This window comes from Rhipicephalus microplus, chromosome 6, assembly GCF_043290135.1.
Source record: "Rhipicephalus microplus isolate Deutch F79 chromosome 6, USDA_Rmic, whole genome shotgun sequence".
In the NCBI taxonomy this organism is placed as follows: domain Eukaryota; kingdom Metazoa; phylum Arthropoda; class Arachnida; order Ixodida; family Ixodidae; genus Rhipicephalus; species Rhipicephalus microplus.
The window spans coordinates 97,863,426-97,881,080 of record NC_134705.1 but is presented as its reverse complement, the minus strand read 5'-3'; the positions used below and the strand labels follow the sequence as shown (position 1 = coordinate 97,881,080).

General features: G+C 50.6%; 1 protein-coding gene across 1 annotated transcript in view; it reads left to right on the top strand.

Moving 5' to 3' along the window:
- LOC119168069 (uncharacterized) overlaps nt 1-17,655 on the top strand; it is a 36,516-nt gene that overhangs the window by 4,113 nt on the left and 14,748 nt on the right. The window contains exons 2-4 of the mRNA XM_075867758.1: nt 557-666; nt 2,040-2,187; nt 7,390-7,621. Of these exons, the coding sequence (XP_075723873.1) occupies nt 557-666; nt 2,040-2,187; nt 7,390-7,621 (490 nt within the window). The remainder of the gene's footprint in view (nt 1-556; nt 667-2,039; nt 2,188-7,389; nt 7,622-17,655) is intronic.

Here is a 17,655-nt window from a genome sequence, read left to right as displayed (position 1 = left end):
ACTACCGAAATGATGGGTAGTAAACAAATCTGCCTGGTCTTCTTGCTTGAGACCTTCGAACGCACTTGTTGCTTTGTTTATTGACATGTTTTGGTTTTGTCTTTAACAAAAATACAGACCGTTGTGAACTTCGGGACCCGCTTTAAATTGGTGAGCCTGGAACGACAAGGTAGCGAAGCGCAACTGCTGAACATCCGCCGATTGTCATTTTGTGACAAAGCAGCACCAAGCCCCGCGAAGCCAAATGGAGCCGCGATGCGAAGATAAGACAAACTCGGGCACTACCCATCTTTCCCATGCTCGCTGAAACGCCGGGCGTTGTAGCTCCCACAGGCAATAGTGCCTGAATTTTTTCTATTGTATTTACAGGAGACTCTAAGGCAGTGACCATTACAAGCGCCAAACTGTTGGGAATTCAGCTGTGCAGTTCCTCTTGTACGGAATTTCGCAGAGCGCCTCGCGAATGAATTGAGTTTCATGATGTCATGCATACCTCACGGAAGTAACCCAGAAGTTGATCACGATAGGCTTTTTTGTTTGTTTGTTTACAAAGCAGGCGCCGAAGTCCAGGAGGAAGTTGCTGCGAACCAGTCGCGTAGCAGTGGCGGTGGTGGCGATGCGCCCCCTCGCATGGTTGTCCCAGAGGTTGTGGAACAAACGGTGCCTGTGAGTACATTAAAGGGATGCCGAAGAGAAACAGTGACCTGGTTTAGATTCATAAATTCAACTCTGACAACTCTAAGTCGTAAGATCCAGCATCATGGGTTTATTATTAGGAGAGAAAATCTAGGTTAAAATTGCATTTTTAAATTTCTTGCCACATCTTCGCACGTGACGCACGGATTGAAAATTGTATTATTTTTGCGACGTTGCCTCAATGAACGGTTTGCAAACTTTGTACATTGAGCTACAGCACCTATAGATGACGATTTGCTTCATTTTTACTGGTTATGAACCACATAGAACTAGTAGACATCGTCGAAATCTATGCCGTCACATTTAGTGCCGGAATCTCAAAATGTCCCCACCCACTTTTTGTAGCTTGCTTTTGGTCGCTTACTGAGCATCGTCTCGCAATAGGAGTGGCGTTTCTGGGATTGTCTAAATGTACTTTACTAATACGCAAAAATTGTTTTTATCTTTAGTGTCCCTTTAAAGCATGTTTTTGTACCCCCTTACCGGGGATAAATGGGAGATGTGAACTCTCTTCAGAACGCTACATCAGAAGTCTTCGGCCACCAGCAACGTCAAACATATGCAATTTCACAACTCTGTTCATTAAAACGGCAGGAGTAAGGCTCAAGCGAGACAGACACAATGAGCGACACAAACTGTCACTTGTGTTCATGAAGTCCGTGTGTTAGACCTGTCATAAATATGAACCAACTAGCCCCATAAAAAGTGCTCCTTGTGCATATGTGGGATATCCCTAATGACGGAACGACGAATCCTACAGTAAAAACAAGGCAGCTGTTTATTCCCCTTGCAAAATCACCGTGCAAACATTTTGACGCTATTCTCGTCTCGGTAGTGAAGCGAAAAATGCATCTTAAAATCTTGGAAACTTGGTTTTGTAGCCACTGCCGGTGACGTAATCCTTTAGTGTGGCTGCAGTGGCCCTATCGCTAATCGAATACATTGTGCAGCGTGCAGCCGTATCACGACGGGTTTGAAGAGGACGAGGCGAAGGCTGCGCCGATTTAGGCGCAGTATGTCGCCACACATATCAAACAATAGCGTGGCGGATGTGGCAGGTGAAAGACATGCGGCTTATTCGCACATCCTTGATATAATTAGGATAGGTGGTCATCCCAGGCCCTCCCCCACCCCCTTTTTTGTGTGAGTGACTATCAGTACAATACGCTTCGGTACTGCAACAAGAATTTTGGGCTTATCCGGTTCGTCTAGGCACCACCTGAATGCACCACATGTTGAGCGGCTGTCTTTCGCGCCTTCCCACTAATCCGCAAACGCTAAAGACTTTGCGGAAAATCTCCGAATATCATCTCACCATTCTGAGGTGTACTTCTTTTTTATAGTCGCCGCCAACACCGGCACCGACTACTCCCAGAATTCGACTAACGACGCCGAGGCCAAGGCCTGTGACTCCAGCACCCGACGCAACATCGGCTCCGATGACACCGTCGACTGCGAGCAGCCCGGGGGTGCAAAGTACCACCCACATGGGTGAGTTGCGAAAGAACATGTTACACGTGCCACACGTGTAGAGATGCGAAAAGTATCAGCGAAAACGTAGAAGGCTTTTTGGTCGCGTTACTTGCAGCTGATCATTTATTTAGCATGCCTAGAATGCCATGGCTTGTTTTCCTAGGGTTCGTGGTCATGTTAAGCAGTATGCTCACACTATAAGCCAAAAACATTAGCTAATACAAGGACGGCTTGCATCTGGGCGATTCGGACATAATGTGTGTTGAGTGGTTGCTGCAAACATTGTGCATTTTGATAAAACAGCTTGAAAAATAACTGGCTGGATGATCAAAATTGAACGGGCTAAGCGGTTTTCCTGCATCCTCAGTATACAAAATCACCAACTAGCCCAGATTGATCCCATTATGACGTTTTTATGAGTGTCTGAGCTTTACTTTGTATTCCAACTCTTTGGAATCGCAGAATGCTTGTTCTTACTTCTTTACGTACGTTTAATGTTTGCTGCGACAACTCAACTATACATTTAGGTGTCATCGTATACGAGCTGCTTGGCTTACCGTGCTTATACGCCTCTTCCCTCCTGATGATGATGATGACGGCATTGATACGTTTCTCACTCCTGATGGAATTTTCTGAGCAATGTTTTCTTACTGTACGTTGTAACATGTATTTGGTACAGTTCTATGTGACGCTTCATATTTAATAGACCCAAATAAACTGGGGGGTTTCTTTGCTTAGATCAGCCTTAAGGCTGCTATTTTGTTGTTTTTGAAGCTTCTTCCGCAGCCGCAGTGTACAGATGACAGGGCACCTAACATATGGCGAAAACATTGCGGCCTTTTCCTAACACTGTGTGCTGGGAAACTGTCGCTCTTCGAAAAGTAAATAAACGTGAGTGATGCACACATACTCTTTACTTTAGCTAGTTATTTTTGAACAAAATATACACACAAAAGGTGCTGTCATTAGTGTTTCATCTCTTATGGCTGGTTTTAAATCGACATAGCCACTGAAGAATGCAAAATGACAACCTAATACCGCTCCACGTAAAAAACAAGGAAGTTCAAATTTTTTTTTTTTTTTTGTGGCAGTCGGGGTGCGGGGTCGCACTTGACTGGAGCCCTCAGGGCGTACATTGGGGGGGGGGGGGGGCGACTTGAAACTAGAGACTACAGCAGTCGATGTAGGTGAGTTCCAGACGGAGTCACAGTGCCTTTTTCTTTCGCCCAACAAGGCGTTCGACTGCGTCGAGCTTTCGGCCAGCTTGTTCGAAATCATGCTGCCCTCTCTAGAGATCGTTTCGAAGTCAATAGGTGACCGGTGAAATGGGCAATCACAGGGAACTGTGGGATACCATGGCTTTCGGTTCGACGCTCCACACGAGTCAGCAGCGGCACGCGCGCATTTTTGCACTGATCCGTTGAAAAAAGCACCTCTGCTTGCAATGTCAGTGTTCTAAAGTAGTTTTTTTTCTTAGCTAACCGTGCCTATGACAATGACAAGCTACGAAAGCCATGTACGGGTAGGAAATTTTTTTATCGCACTAAAATGATCTGCAATGCTTTGATGCTGCTCGGGGGTACTGTCAGTTTGGCTAGCAGATCAGCCGATACAGAATACAGTTTTCATTGTATGACACGTTACTGCAGATAAAAAGTCACCATTTTCAATATCTCAGGGAATGGCGATGACTGTAGCAATATGCTAAGAGTTCATTTCGGGATCGCTGCTTCGGCCGACATCGTCAGTCGATCGGCATAAAGCGCAGCCCTTGTTGGGCGCGTTGAAATATTTTCTTTTTTCTAGCCTTCAGCGCGCTATAAGATATCTTAGTTGAAGCCAGATGCTTATTTGAACGCTGATCTTGGTCAAGCGGCGCGGCATGGCGGCACATAAACAATACAGTCAGACATTGACAGTGCCGAATAATCGAGACCCTGCGCTTATTTAACGCACTTCTTCCTTTGGGTGCCGTCCTGGCACACAGTTTGACCAAGATAAACGCAAATGAACTCGTCCAGCGCTTCGTGTAAACTTACTCGAGTGAAGTTTTCTCGTTTTTGTCATATATATTGGGTGAAATGGCCGCCGCTAATCTCACATGACAGGTAGATTTCGCCTGCCCGGTCATATTATATCTTTGCAAGTGCGCCTGCGCGACAATTTATTTCTCAATATAATATTCGCTATAAATTCATGCGTAAGCTTTTTTTAGTGCGGAATACATAGGTATACCTGTGATAAAATGGTTTTAACCCAGTCTGGCTTCAAAGTTCTGTACTCAACGGCTACCTGTCGCTGGGGCTGTCACGGCCCCGCTCGTTTTTCTGTCTTCATTACATAAGAATTGATACCTGAGTTTGCCTTGGACGCTCGATTTTTAGCAGCCGACGTCTGAACAACCGACCATGGTTTATCAGGACGAAGATAAACGGCCGACTACGCGTGCGAATCCTGAATAAATTGAGGCTTGCGCTGAAGTGGTTCGCCGTCGTCTACTCTTTTCGAACCGGAAGCCGGTAGCAGACGGTGCATCCCACAATCCCTCGCTCTTTTACTGGTCACCTATTTTAGGAGAGCAGCCTTTCTGCCACGCCGGTGTGGACGATGTTTACACTCAACTGTGCCCGGTGCTGGGGCTGTGGGGTTCACGCAGGGGGCAACATTGAGTGTTGTGCTGTATGATTTGAGGGTGGGGGGTGCTTACAAGAATGGCCTGGAATTCACACTGTTTGGTGATGTCTTCACTTGGCGCAAACTCACATAGCCCTGTACCTAGGCTGCAGTGTATTCAAATCAATTTGACTATTCAACGAAGTCTGCTCGAATGCAAGCATTGGGGACAGAAGCTGAGCCTCATTTTTTATATAGTATGAGTGCAGGCTGTCAGCTCTTCCGAGACTATGAACCACATTTTCCGCCTGACAACGATTGACTGTGTTTACGTTTCGTTCCCCGAGGTCCACAACTTCGGGCGTTTCTTAATTCGATTCTCTTAGCAGACGCCTCATGAATCGCCTAGGATATGGCAACTTTCAGGGCTGCATTTTCCCCAGGGTCCTTCCAAAGAGAAACCAGGCAAAATAGATGTCGGATACAATCTTCATGCAATGCAGCGAGGACATGCCGCGACCAAGATACCATCACTCCAGGCCTGTAATCAAAAATTTTTTTTCGTGACGAGCCCAATCTGGGGAAAGTAACTATTTTAACAAATTATTTGCGGTAAAACACCTTTCTGAACTAAAAATTGGGGAGTGGGTGGGAATCAGGTCACTTCTTTTGTGCTACGGGCTCGCACAAGACTTTCAAATGTAATAAAGAAGGTACGAACGTGTAAGCGACTAGCAATACAGTTCTAGAATTGTGACATGTTTAAGGGCACTTAATAGCCAGCCAAAAAGAAAGTGCCCATGTGGCCTAAAACAGCAGTTGGCAACCTGCAACCCTTAGCACGACTTTAGAAGTCCTCCCCTCTCTTTGTTATTTCCTTTCTGAAAGTTGACTTGCTTTTTTTTCACCTAGTGAGGTTTGCCCTATTAACCTGTCTTCATAACCTGCAACATTGCGTCATGCGTGATGCAGAAAATAAACACACTCTCTATTCCAGTTAGGTGCAGCATTGTCAATAAGCCATGCTTTTTTTTTCTTGGACTGAACTCCCTCCTCCCTCCTGTTTGCTGTCCGGCCGCTACTGTGCCGGCTTCATATAAAGTGGCCTTCCGCATAAACAGGTTGCTGAGCCCTGGCCTGAAGGGATAGGCAATGAATGTAGTTGCAATAAATTGGAATGTTATATGAATGAGGCTCTCAGGGAGGAGGGGAGGAGACTAGCTCCTTTAAAATATTATCTCACGTACTTATACAAAACGCCGGCACAAGGGAATACCACCGCTGTAAGCGAAGCTGCGTTCGTGCTGTCTTTCACTTCAACACGAAGCGGGGTAATCGCAGCACGTACAAGGGTATCCGCTGTCTATCCCAATGAAGCTAGCACGTGCGATCACGTCATTTTTATCGAAATTCCCACTTGCTGCCTTAGCTATGGGTCGCTCGCTGCCCGTGACTCACTAACATCTCTTCAAGCTCGGTTCACCTGATGACACATTGCGGCCGGTGCGTTTTATTTTCTGCTTGAACAGCGGCGCCCGTCTTACATCTGGAGAGAGTGAACAAAAAGTTTATTTGATGTTTCTGCGCAAGAAAATCGGTGAATCGTATTCTGGAAGCGCTGTGTCAGAGTGCCTCGAGCGTGCAGCGGAGGCGAACGAGCGCATCGAGTCACGTCACACGTGAGACATGAGCGCTATCTAGCCGTTATATTGTAAAACGAAGCACGCGGCGTGCACGCCCGTCTTGGAGGCGATAAGGGGTAGAACGCAAGGTGACGGGTAGGTGCCACCACCGCGTCGTCTTAGCAAAGCGTTGGAGACGCCTTCTCGTGTAAGCGTTGCATTATCAGCGCAGCGTGATAAACGCTGCGGACTTTAGAATGACTTATGCATGCCTTTTATAGTATAATTGAACTTGTACAGAATATTTACGTGTTGTAATGGTGCCTCAGATATGCGCAATAGTCGCTTCTCTATTGACAATCGCACAAGTATGACCAATAGAACTCGAGCAATATTAGTTGGCGCTGCGGATGGGGTCCGCTGTTTCGGGTTTCGTTTGGTGTTCTTTTGGGTACCGTTAAGAGCAACAAACAGACAAATCTACAGAGAGACAAACAGACGTACGGACAGACAGACAGACCAAAATTTTTGCGTCGTAGGTCCCCAACAAAGACTATCGTCTTTAGAAGACGCTGCATGCAAAGCTAGTGTTTGTTCTGTCTACCGCATTTGCTGTGTCCGGATTATTTACCGTTATTCGTTACGTCACCCTGTTAGTACCTTAGTACTTCAAACAACCTTGACTGGTCACTCCCAGTCACACACGCATAATTTTATTTCCAAGAGTGCGCTGACGGCTCATACCTTTGTATGTGTTGCTATGATCGCCAACCTTGCGTTCAACGTTTTTCAAGAAAGTAGCAGCTATAACGTTTGTGTTACATTCCAGTTTGTTGCTGTATAGCATCCTTTACTTGGTCCTCAAATTAAAATGGCTACTTCTTTGTTATTTTTTTTTCACGCCTATTTCAAGCAAAGCTCTATGTAAATCGCTAAGATGACTTTGCGATAACTGACGCCATTTCGCTTGCACTGGTTCGTTTAGTGCCGACGTCTATTACAACTCCACCACCGCTTCTGTGCTCGGTGGGCACGACCGCGGCAGCTGTCACGCCGTTGCTACCTCCGGACAATACGTGCGACATTTTGATCTACACGCACGTGCGGGTCTTCAACCAGACGGTGCGCGCGGTCATCAACCAGTTTGGCTACGAGACGTTCAGGAACATCTGCCGCACCTATACGCGCACAACTTGCGGCCTCTCTTTCGCCTGGCGGTAAGTCGCCGTACTGGCCTCGGATTTGCTTCCCTACATGCCGAGGCCTCGTTTTGATGGAGGCGAGAGGCGAAAATTCAAGGAAGTCTTGTGAATTCCAAAGGGCATTGGCGAAAGCCTGTGACCATTAGACTGACTGTGCCATGTCTTCTTTTACAGTTCCTCAGCAATCGCGGGATTGATGAGAGTGTAAGCGGGAGAGGCCACAGCTGTGGCCATGCAACTATTTGAGCTGCACCACTGTGCCATCACGTAATTGCTGAGAAAGTGGAAGGGGCCACAGCTCTGGCGGTGCAACTCTTGCGATGCACCACTGGGCCATTACGTGATTGCTAATAAGGTGTGTGGGGAGAGCCAACAGCTGTGGCGGCACAACTGTGGCTGCGCGCCGCTGTGCTATTACGTGATTACCAAGACAGTGTGAGGGGGAGTGACCGTTGCTTGCACTGTTCCAGGGCACAGACGAACGGATGCCAGTATGAGACAATAATGGCTTTTGCCCTAAAATCACTTGGGTATTTAACGTTGCAGGTGTACTTCGAAGAGCATCAACTGCTCTATATGAATTCGGGGAAGACTCATGATTGCCTCGGTGTTTTTTACGGCCTTAACTACTATGAGTAAATCATACATTGTGAGTACGCACTTGGAATGTGTGGTACATAGCCTTCGCCCGTTCTTTTTTCACCGCAGAGAAGAAACGGGGGGATTTGAGGCATTGAATACTTTCTGAACGTCACGTAATCCATTGCACCTCCGAGATTGGCTCTCTTTTCACCAAGGCACATTTTGATGGGGGGATGTTTCAGTGACGTCATCCCATGGCATTGAGATGAAATGAAATGACACTGGAGGAGCGCTTCAGATTTCTGCGCACGCTCACGGAATTTTCTTTTCGAGTGATTTTTACCACAATTAACGTTTAGTTTTTAAACATCAACCACTGTGAGTACTTTTTACCATAACTTTACCGTCACGTTTTACCAAAATATACATACATAAATCTTACCAGGTTTTCTAGCATAGTAGCTGATTTGCGCTGTCCTCCTGTCTTGCTGTGAGAGCGGTCCTTTTTCACGACTTGGTGCAACCAACGAGAAATTTGTGTCTTCGGAAACTCTACAACTCGGTCGCCCTTTCACCTAATTTTCACGGAGCAGCAGTAGCCTGCAGGTGACTTACAGGGGTTTAATGTCTAGTCACTTTACATACCCTGGCGTTTTCTTCCTTTGGGACTTCCGTATTCTGCATATGTAATATATGACCCATTTTTTTTTGTACACGCAATAAAAGTGAACAAACTTGAACTCAAATTCAGGATAAGAGTGGCAGAAACTTGTTAATGTGTGTACGCTTAAACTGAGCTCAAACACACGTGAACTAATATGCGGCCGCTATAGCCATCAGTGCCGCCAGCCAAGATTACTTCTTTCGGTTTTAAGAAGCGCGTTGAAAAAGACCCAATAATGTGTGAATGCGAGTATGAATGCTTGCAGACCCAGACTCAGATAATCGCTAAACGTGAAATTCAGCGCTTGTCCTTCGTGGTTGTTGTTACTCAGATTTCATTACTAGAAACCAACTCGCCCAGAAAACTGCGTTACTGAACGCGACGTGGCCGATCAAGTTCAATATAGTAACAGGCATGTACTTAAGAAGGGGAGGAGGACGTCATGGTGGTCTAGTGGTTAAGGTACTCGGCTGCTGATCCGCAGGTCGCGGGATCGGATACCGGCTGCGGCGGTTGTATTTTCTATGGAGGCTAGAATGCTGTAGGCCTGTGTGCTCAGATTTGGGTGCTCGTCAAAAAAAAAACCCAGGTGGCCGAAATTGTCGGAGAAATCATATGATGGTTTTGAAATATACGCGTTAAACCCCACATATTAATTAAGAAAAGGTAGGGGGGGGGATCGAACTAGTGGCCTTACCGCGATGGGGAGGAATCTAAAAGAGAACAATTTAAACAACAAGGGTCAGTAAACAGGCTCCCACCTATTTTTACACCCCAGAAAAAAGCTCGCCAACTCGCACAAGAGAAGGCGATCACATTTTTCGAATATTACAGCGCTGAACGCCACGCAGAGGTTCCACTTCGAAAAACAATCTCGCGCCCATTTTCTTCGCCTGACGAATTCTCCTCGTACGCGCATAGTAACGAAAGCTTGCCCGTGGGCAACTTTACGTACCACTGAGCTCATCGATTGGTCCTTCGACATTTGCCCTGCCAGACGGTGCTTTGGCCCGGTGGTGATGCAGTTTCGGTCGCGCAGTCCACATTTACATCTTCCTGTGCTGCCCGCTGCCGTTTTGTAGAATCCGAGACTACTGAGAAGCGGTATTGCAAAAACTAAAGCTTCCGAGTGGAAGAGGGGTCTCGATACTGTACCACTAGGGGGAGGGGGGGTGCTCCTCGAACAGCATTTTCTCCCCGCGCTGCTATGACAGATGCTCAGGCTGTGACAGATGCTCGTGGGCTGTGCGCCAACGACGTATCTCCGAAGTTGCGCCACGTTGTTGAAGTGACCTGTCTGCCATAAAAAGGAGGCTGCGCAAAAAGTAATGAACCTTCTGTAACTTCTTTATTAGAGCACGCATTTATAAAATTTTTGTAGCAGCATTTTCACATACCAAACGTGCGCATATTTCTCCTCGTAACATTTTTTGAACCTCGAAGTGGTTTATGGTCTTTTAATGAATGCAAAAATGAAAATCAAGCAATAACATGCTCCTTAGAGCGATTAACTTTTGGTGAAAGTCATTGTGCGCGCAGGACAACACACATAAATTCTAGCTCCCTTGTCTTTCTCTATTGCGTATCTTTCAGTGCTCTTACTGTCCCGAAAGAGGACGCTATAAGCTCCCCTTATAAAAGGAATTCGACTAATACAAAGAAAAGTGTGGCCCGGGAGCCTTGAAAGACAATATTGAACACTAATAATTCTTAATCAGGGGTTGGTGCGTATGCCAGACAATCAAATGACCGCTCACCCGTGAACTTTTGGTTCTGGGAGTCTTTCACTGGCTCCAGCCCCTACATTAAATCCCAGAAACTCTGTATGATGCACGCATGGTTTTCGTTAGTGCAATATTCTGGCATATCATCACAACTTCTGGAACAGATTGCGCGTGAATGCATTTTAGATTTGTGAACATTTGCTCATGTGCGTTTCAGTCCTGATGTAGCAAACTGTCGTCAGCCCCTTATGTTGCAGAAATCGCCATGTTTTTCACATTCTTGTTATTTTACTTGGTATTCTTCATATTCACCTTGCCTTTTGTCTTGCCCGAAGTTCATTTCTTGATCACTTCAGGTTGATTATTCGCTCCATTACCCTGAATCTAAAACGGTCGCAGCAGAAATTTGCCGGTGTATAGGGGCCCGTCTATATGGTTTGTGGTGTACGCGTATCCCGAAGGAGTACGGCCACCAGCGTGGGTCCGGTCTTAGCGAGCCGCAGGGCACGCGTTAACCGTCAGTCGCCGTGGCGGGAAACACGATACTGCTCAAGTCGCAACACTTTATTGTGGCAACACCAAACGCAGTACAGCCCGTTGCAAAAAAGGCGCGGCGGGAAAGCAAGTAGGCTTATCCACGCCACGGGCACAAAGTACTACACAGGGTGCCACGAGCACGTCTCCGCGGTAAAGGTAATCCACGGAGACACCGGGACAAAGGGGGCCCGGTTGCTCGAGCGAGGGCAAAGGCGCTCGCGTTGGCTTCGAAGGGAGACGGGTCGGCGTAGCTAGGCCACGCACTAGGACACCGTACTGCCCTTCGGCCGTGAGTACGCAGCGGGGCAACAAAAGGTGAGCGTTCGCATCGGGCGCTAGGCGCCGTCAGCGAAGTCCGACGAGCCCCGACTGACGGGAGTCGACGGACGAAAAGATAGCGTGGCTCACCGTTTGCTGTCCCGGAGAGTATCTGACCGCTCCCGACGCAGCGCGCGAAAACCCCCCAGGGGTCCCCACGTGCGGCGCCACAGTCAACATCCGCTACCGGGTGAGGGAGTTATACGTCACTCCGCCCTTCCCAGCGCGGCAGACAGCAAGGAGGGCAGACATGTCGGGACATGAGAACGGCAGAAAAGGCGGGAAAGCCCGCTTAAAGGCAGCGGGCCAGCCTCAATTCCCACATCCCCCTCTCCTAAATTTGCCCTTTACCGGTCTGCAAAAGGCAGCCGGGCGTCACCCATACAGTTAAAATGACACTGCTATGAGCGACAGCTAACCTCAGTCCAGCCCTGCTACTGCTGCTAAAAAATGATTACAAAGGAGAAACATAAATAACAAAATAAACACATAACACTATAAAACAGTTGCGAAAGGGAGCACAGAAAAGTGGGATTAGTGTTCGTGGTGCTGAAGCGGGAATAGCGTCCAGTGCGCGGAGGGGCGGTAAAGGCGTGACAGTGTCCGCTGGGTGCGATGCCCGAGTGCGAGGTCAGAGGTACGGGAGGGGGCTCACTGATGGCTCGTTGCTGGTCTTGATAAGCAGCGAGTCCGACGAACGCTGCCTCGGCTGTGCTTCGGAGGCCCCCGCATTTCTGGCTCGATGATGAAGCTGGAACGTTGCGCGAAGCTGGGCCCCTCCAGTGCTCAGGGAGGCCGACCCAAATTGGCTGCGAATGGCGTTGGCCGGCAGCATATAGCTGCTTTCAGCTGGCCTCGCGCAGGAGCCATGGTGGGAAAGGCAGCACGGCTTCTTCGGCGACAGCCGAGAGCAGAGCACAGCCAGATGGTCTGACGTCAGTGGGTCAATGACCCCCCAGTACCTCCAGCGTCCGCATCGATGGGGGAAGCCATGACGCACTCTTCGCGGGCTCGCATCGAAGCGTCACGCACCCACACACGCACACACACCGCCGACGGCTGCGCGAGCGTAGGCGCAAAGCGTCCTTCGTCTCTCTCCCCCGGCAAGCACCGACACTCAAGGTCACACACAGCTCCCTTCGCGGTAGACGAAACGACCGCGAGAAAAAAAAAGTAAAAACAGAGCAAAATGACACTCAAGATCTGGCAAAAAAACACAAAACACAGATAACACTCAATATTAGAAAAAGAAACATAAAATACACATGAACACTTGAAAAAAAAAAAGAAACACTGGCAGCAGACACGGCGGGGTCAACTTCTTTACGAGAAAAGGCCGTAAAGAAGCTAACCTATACTGAGGATAGACAGTAAACTGAGGGCCTTCGGTTGCGGAGAAGTCCGCCGTCCGGCGCGAAATCACAAAGGTGACCGCTTCCTCAGATTATACCGGCGCGGGGTCCGAATGCGGTCCGCCGCTCCGGGTGTGCCTCGTTGCTGGCGCGAAGTGCCGCAGGGCTCTTGCGCGAGCTCGTCAGACCGTGATACAAAGGGTTTCAGGTCTGCGATATGGGCACGGCTGAGTTTTCCCGTATGGGGATCTTTCAGCAAGTACGCGAGTGGAGTGCAAGCTTTCTCCACTCGGTACGGACCAAGCCACTTAGGAGCGAGCGAGGTTGAGAACCCCTTACTGGCATCGCTAAGGGCGTGGTTGCGCTTCAGGACAAGATCGCCCACCTCAAAAACTAGGTCGCGATGCTTGCGGTCATATTGGGCCTTCTGCTGAGCCCTGGCCGACGCCAAACTTTGCCTTGCTTTGCAGAAAGCTCGACAAAGCCTGTCCCGAAGTGCCGACGCGTAAGCAGAGCAGTCTGCCGGCGCCTCCTCGTCCTCGAGCTGGCATTGAGTGACGCTGGTCACCGGATTTGCCAACTCCCTTCCAAAATTTAAGAAGGCGGGCGAGAAACCAGTTGAGCGACTCTCGGATGTTCGAATAGCGAACGCGAACTCACTCAAATGGTCTGCCCAGTCCCTTTGACTTTCGGCAAAGGCCGCCAACATCGGTTTGAGCGTACGATTGACGCGCTCCGTCAAATTGGACTGGGGATGGTAGGGTGAAGTGGTGCAGTGATCAATTCCGAGGGAACGGCACGTGACACCAAACACCCGAGCGGTGAAATACGAAGCATTGTCAGTGATGAGCCTTTCCGGGAAGCCGAACCGGCAAAACACTTCCTGCAGCTTCTCAAGCACCGCTCGCGCTGTCACCTTCCGAAGTGGGAAAGGTTCCACCCATTTCGAAAAGTGATCAGCGACTACCATCAGGTGAATGAACCCCTGCTTACTTCTGGGAAATGGTCCCATTAGATCGCAGGTGGCCACTTGCCACGGACGCTCACTGACAATCGGTTTCATCAGACCGGGCGGTTTGCCACCCCTTGATTTCACCGTTTGACAGACGCGGCAAGAACGGCAGTAGCGAAAAATGTCTCGCTTCATGCCGGGCCAGGTCACAACGCGGCTCAGTTTTGCAAAAACCTTCGAGCCACTCAGGTGACCAGCCATGGGTTCGTCGTGAGAGGATCGCAACAGTGCGGCTCTCAGACTTTTGGGCATAACCACCTTAAACGGGTCTATGGACTCGTCGTCAGTGGCTATATACTTCAGCAGGAGCCCGTCATGGTCCAGCAAATATGAATCCGCCGGGGACTCAGCGACACACGCTGGTTCGAGCCCCCTATTCGCGCCCGCTGCAGGGCAAGCAGCGTCACGGCGCTCCGTCTCGTCGAGACAGTCGTTATCGGCGCCCGCTGCAGGACAAGCAGCGTCACGGCGCTCCATCTCTCTGAGACCGTCGCATATTTCGCGACAAAACGGGTCACTTTGCTGGGCCTTCAGAAGCTCTTCTCTGCTGAAAGCGATGCCCATTCTCCCAAAATGGGGGAGTCTGGTATCGCGCCCACTCAGGACCGCAGCAACAACCGCTTGAGTCGGCGTTACGGGTTCGCTCTCGGCCTCGTGGCCTTCGGAAAGTTCCCCCGCTCGGCCGCTTCGCGGTGCGCCGCTTACCTGGTTAGCAGCCAAGGTTTGTCCGCATGGGGACTCACCCTTCACGCCGAATGGCGGCGAAGCTGCTGTTTCGCCCATGACGCTTGCAAGTGCTAAGGCACCGCTAGCGGCTGTCGCACCGGGATCAAGGTCCTCGGCCGACAGTGGGGCACGAGATAGCGCGTCAGCTACCACGTTGGTGCTCCCCTTTCGATACTGCACCGAAAAGTCATAGTGCTGTATCAGGAGAGCCCAGCGCGCCAGCCTGCCGGCAGGCTCACGGAGCCGCATCAGCCAGCTGAGCGCACTGTGATCCGTTTGCACTACGAATTTCGTCCCATCAAGATAGACGTCAAACTTCCGCAGTGCAAACACGATGGCGAGGCACTCCTTTTCGGTCACGGAATAATTTTTCTCCGCAGAGACCAAGGAGCGGCTGGCAAAGGCCAACGGCTGCAACACGCCATCGTATTCCTGTAGGAGAACAGCTCCTAAACCCAGATCGCTCGCATCAGTCTGTACAACGAACGGTCTGGTCAGGTCGGGGAGCTTGAGCTGCGCTGTCTCCGCTATGGCGTTAGACAGTCGGCAAAACGCCTCCTGCTGCTCAAGTCCCCATTGCCACTCAGCAGACTTACCCAAGAGTTTGCTCAAGGGCGCCTGCAGTCGGGCACAGGACGGAATGAAGGAACGGTAAAAGTTGACCATTCCTAGAAAGCGGCGAAGGCCACGTACGTCCTTGGGCACGGGAAATTCGAGAATAGCTCGAAGTTTCTCCCGATCCGGCTCTATGGAGCCTTCGCCCAGCGTAAACCCGAGCAACTGAACACGGGTCTGCGCTAATTGGACCTTAGCGGGGTTAAGTGTCATCCCGGCGGTCCTCACCCTCTCGAGTACATCGGCAACATGGGCCAAGTGCTCTTCGAAGGTTCGTGAATAAATCACGATGTCGTCGAGGTAGCACATGCAGTATGACCACTTTGCTTCCCCGAGGACGCGGTCCATGAGTCTTTGAAACGTCGCAGGAGCATTGCAAAGACCAAAGGGCATACGAGTAAACTCGAACAACCCTCTGTGGGACGTGAACGCAGTTTTACACTGGTCACGGGTACCCATCCGGACCTGTAGATAACCTTTAGAGGCGTCAAGCGTGGTAAAGTACCGTGCATCACCCAGGTTACCTACGATGGAGTTTATCGTGGGGAGCGGATAGGCATCCTTACGAGTCACTCCATTCAGACGGCGATAGTCTACGCACAGGCGATGACTGCCATCTTTCTTAGGCACCAGCACAATTGGAGACGCCCAGGAGCTAGACGAGCGGCGAATAATGCCAGCCGCAAGCATATCATCTAGCAACCCATCGATAATCTGCCTTTTGGCGAGACTGACGGGCCTGGGGTTACACTTCAAAGGAAGCGCGTCACCAGTTTCGATCACGTGGCTCACAAAATCGGTGCAGCCAGGTTGATCGGTGAAGAGCTCGTCGTACTGACGTAACAGTGTCGACAGGCGAGCCTTCTGTGCTTCATCCAACTGAGTCGCGCAGGCGACCAAAGGATGCAGTGCCTCTTCGTGTCGTGCCGGTCGATCCAAGCAGGGGTTTCGAGCCGACGAGCGCGGAACGCCAGGGTACGACCCCGGAGTTGGCGCACGACACGGTTCGTGCCGCGCCTCTCGTTCCCGAAGGGGACTGTGAGAGGGCAAATGCGGTGAGCGGGGGCTTGGCCCCGAACTCTGCGCAAGGCACGTTTCCGACGCTTCTGCCGCAAAGGCGACGGTAAGCGCCGGCGGGCTGATGAACGGCTTGAGTTGGCAAAATGGGCCATCACGATAGCCGCCATTCGCAATGTCCACAACGATACCGGTTTTAAGGAGAAAGTCCCGACCGAGAATCACTGGAACATTGAGCCCTGGAAGATGAATAAGACGGCAGCGTCTCATTCGATCTCCCCATCGGACAGTCAACCTTGCAGCGCCTGCCGAATGGGCCACGCCTTTCGCAAGGGTGAATGTCGTTCGGCTGTCCCGCAAGCGCACCGAGTGCTTCCGCAAGTGGGACAACACCTGTTCGCCAAACAACGAGGCGCTAGCGCCCGTGTCCAGCAAAGCCGAGAATTCACGGCCGGCAATGGTGACCGGAATGAACGGCGCGTGCGTATCAGCAAGAAAAGTGCTTGCCCTGCACGCAGAGGGAAGAAGCAAAGGTTGGGTCGGTCGTGCATTCACGAACGACCCGGAAGCCCGTTTCCCTGCCTCGCAGGAGGCCTGGATCCGGTGCATTCCCTTGCTATGTGCCCTCTTTCACGACAGCGGTAACAGCGCACTCCATCACGGTCTGTATTCCCAGACGGAGCAGCTTCGAGCTGTCGTGATCGGCTCGCTACGTTATCGTAGGATACGTTTCTGCGAGCCGCACCTCCAACATTACGTTGGGTCGAAAAGCGTCCCTGTGTGGAGGTTTCAGGCGGAGCAGCGCAGGCTGCCCGCCTTTCATGCGTAAAGGGGTCAAGAGCGCGATCGCTCAACTCCCACGCACAGCCGGTTGCAGCCGCAAAGGCGGCGCCGAGAGGCTGTTGCCGTTGGGGAAGGGTCATGGCCCCTCTCCAAGCGCAGCGCGGCTCAAGGGCGTCGCTGGCTGGCGGTGGCGGGCGATAGGCACGCGCGGCGAGAATGTCGCCTTGGATGCGCTTCGCCTCGGCGGCCAACGCTTCCAAATCACTGAAGCGGCCGCCGCGCAGGTATGCCGAAAAAGTCGGATGTGCCTGCCGTATCACCCGTTCGACGCGTTCCTCGTTCGAGGCTCGGGGCTCAGCGATAGAAATAAGTTCATCCATCGCCCGTACATACTCCTGTAAAGACTCGTCAGGAGCTTGTGTACGGAGCTCGAGCTCTCGCCGCATCCTACTTTCGTAGTCAGCGGGTAGGAATTCGCGCAAAAAGACCGCACGAAATTCCTCGAGGTTTGCTGCACGGTAACCGGAAAGCCGATACCATCTCGCCGCCGTGTCAGTCAGTGCAGCTGGAACAACACGTTCGAGCACCACCTTATCATCCAAACCCATCGCTCTCTGATAACGTGACAGAGAGTCGAGGTAATCTCGGGCGGTGAGCTGATCACCGTATCCGCTGTAGGTTGGCACAGGCAACATAACAGCGGGGTGACCGCTTTTCGG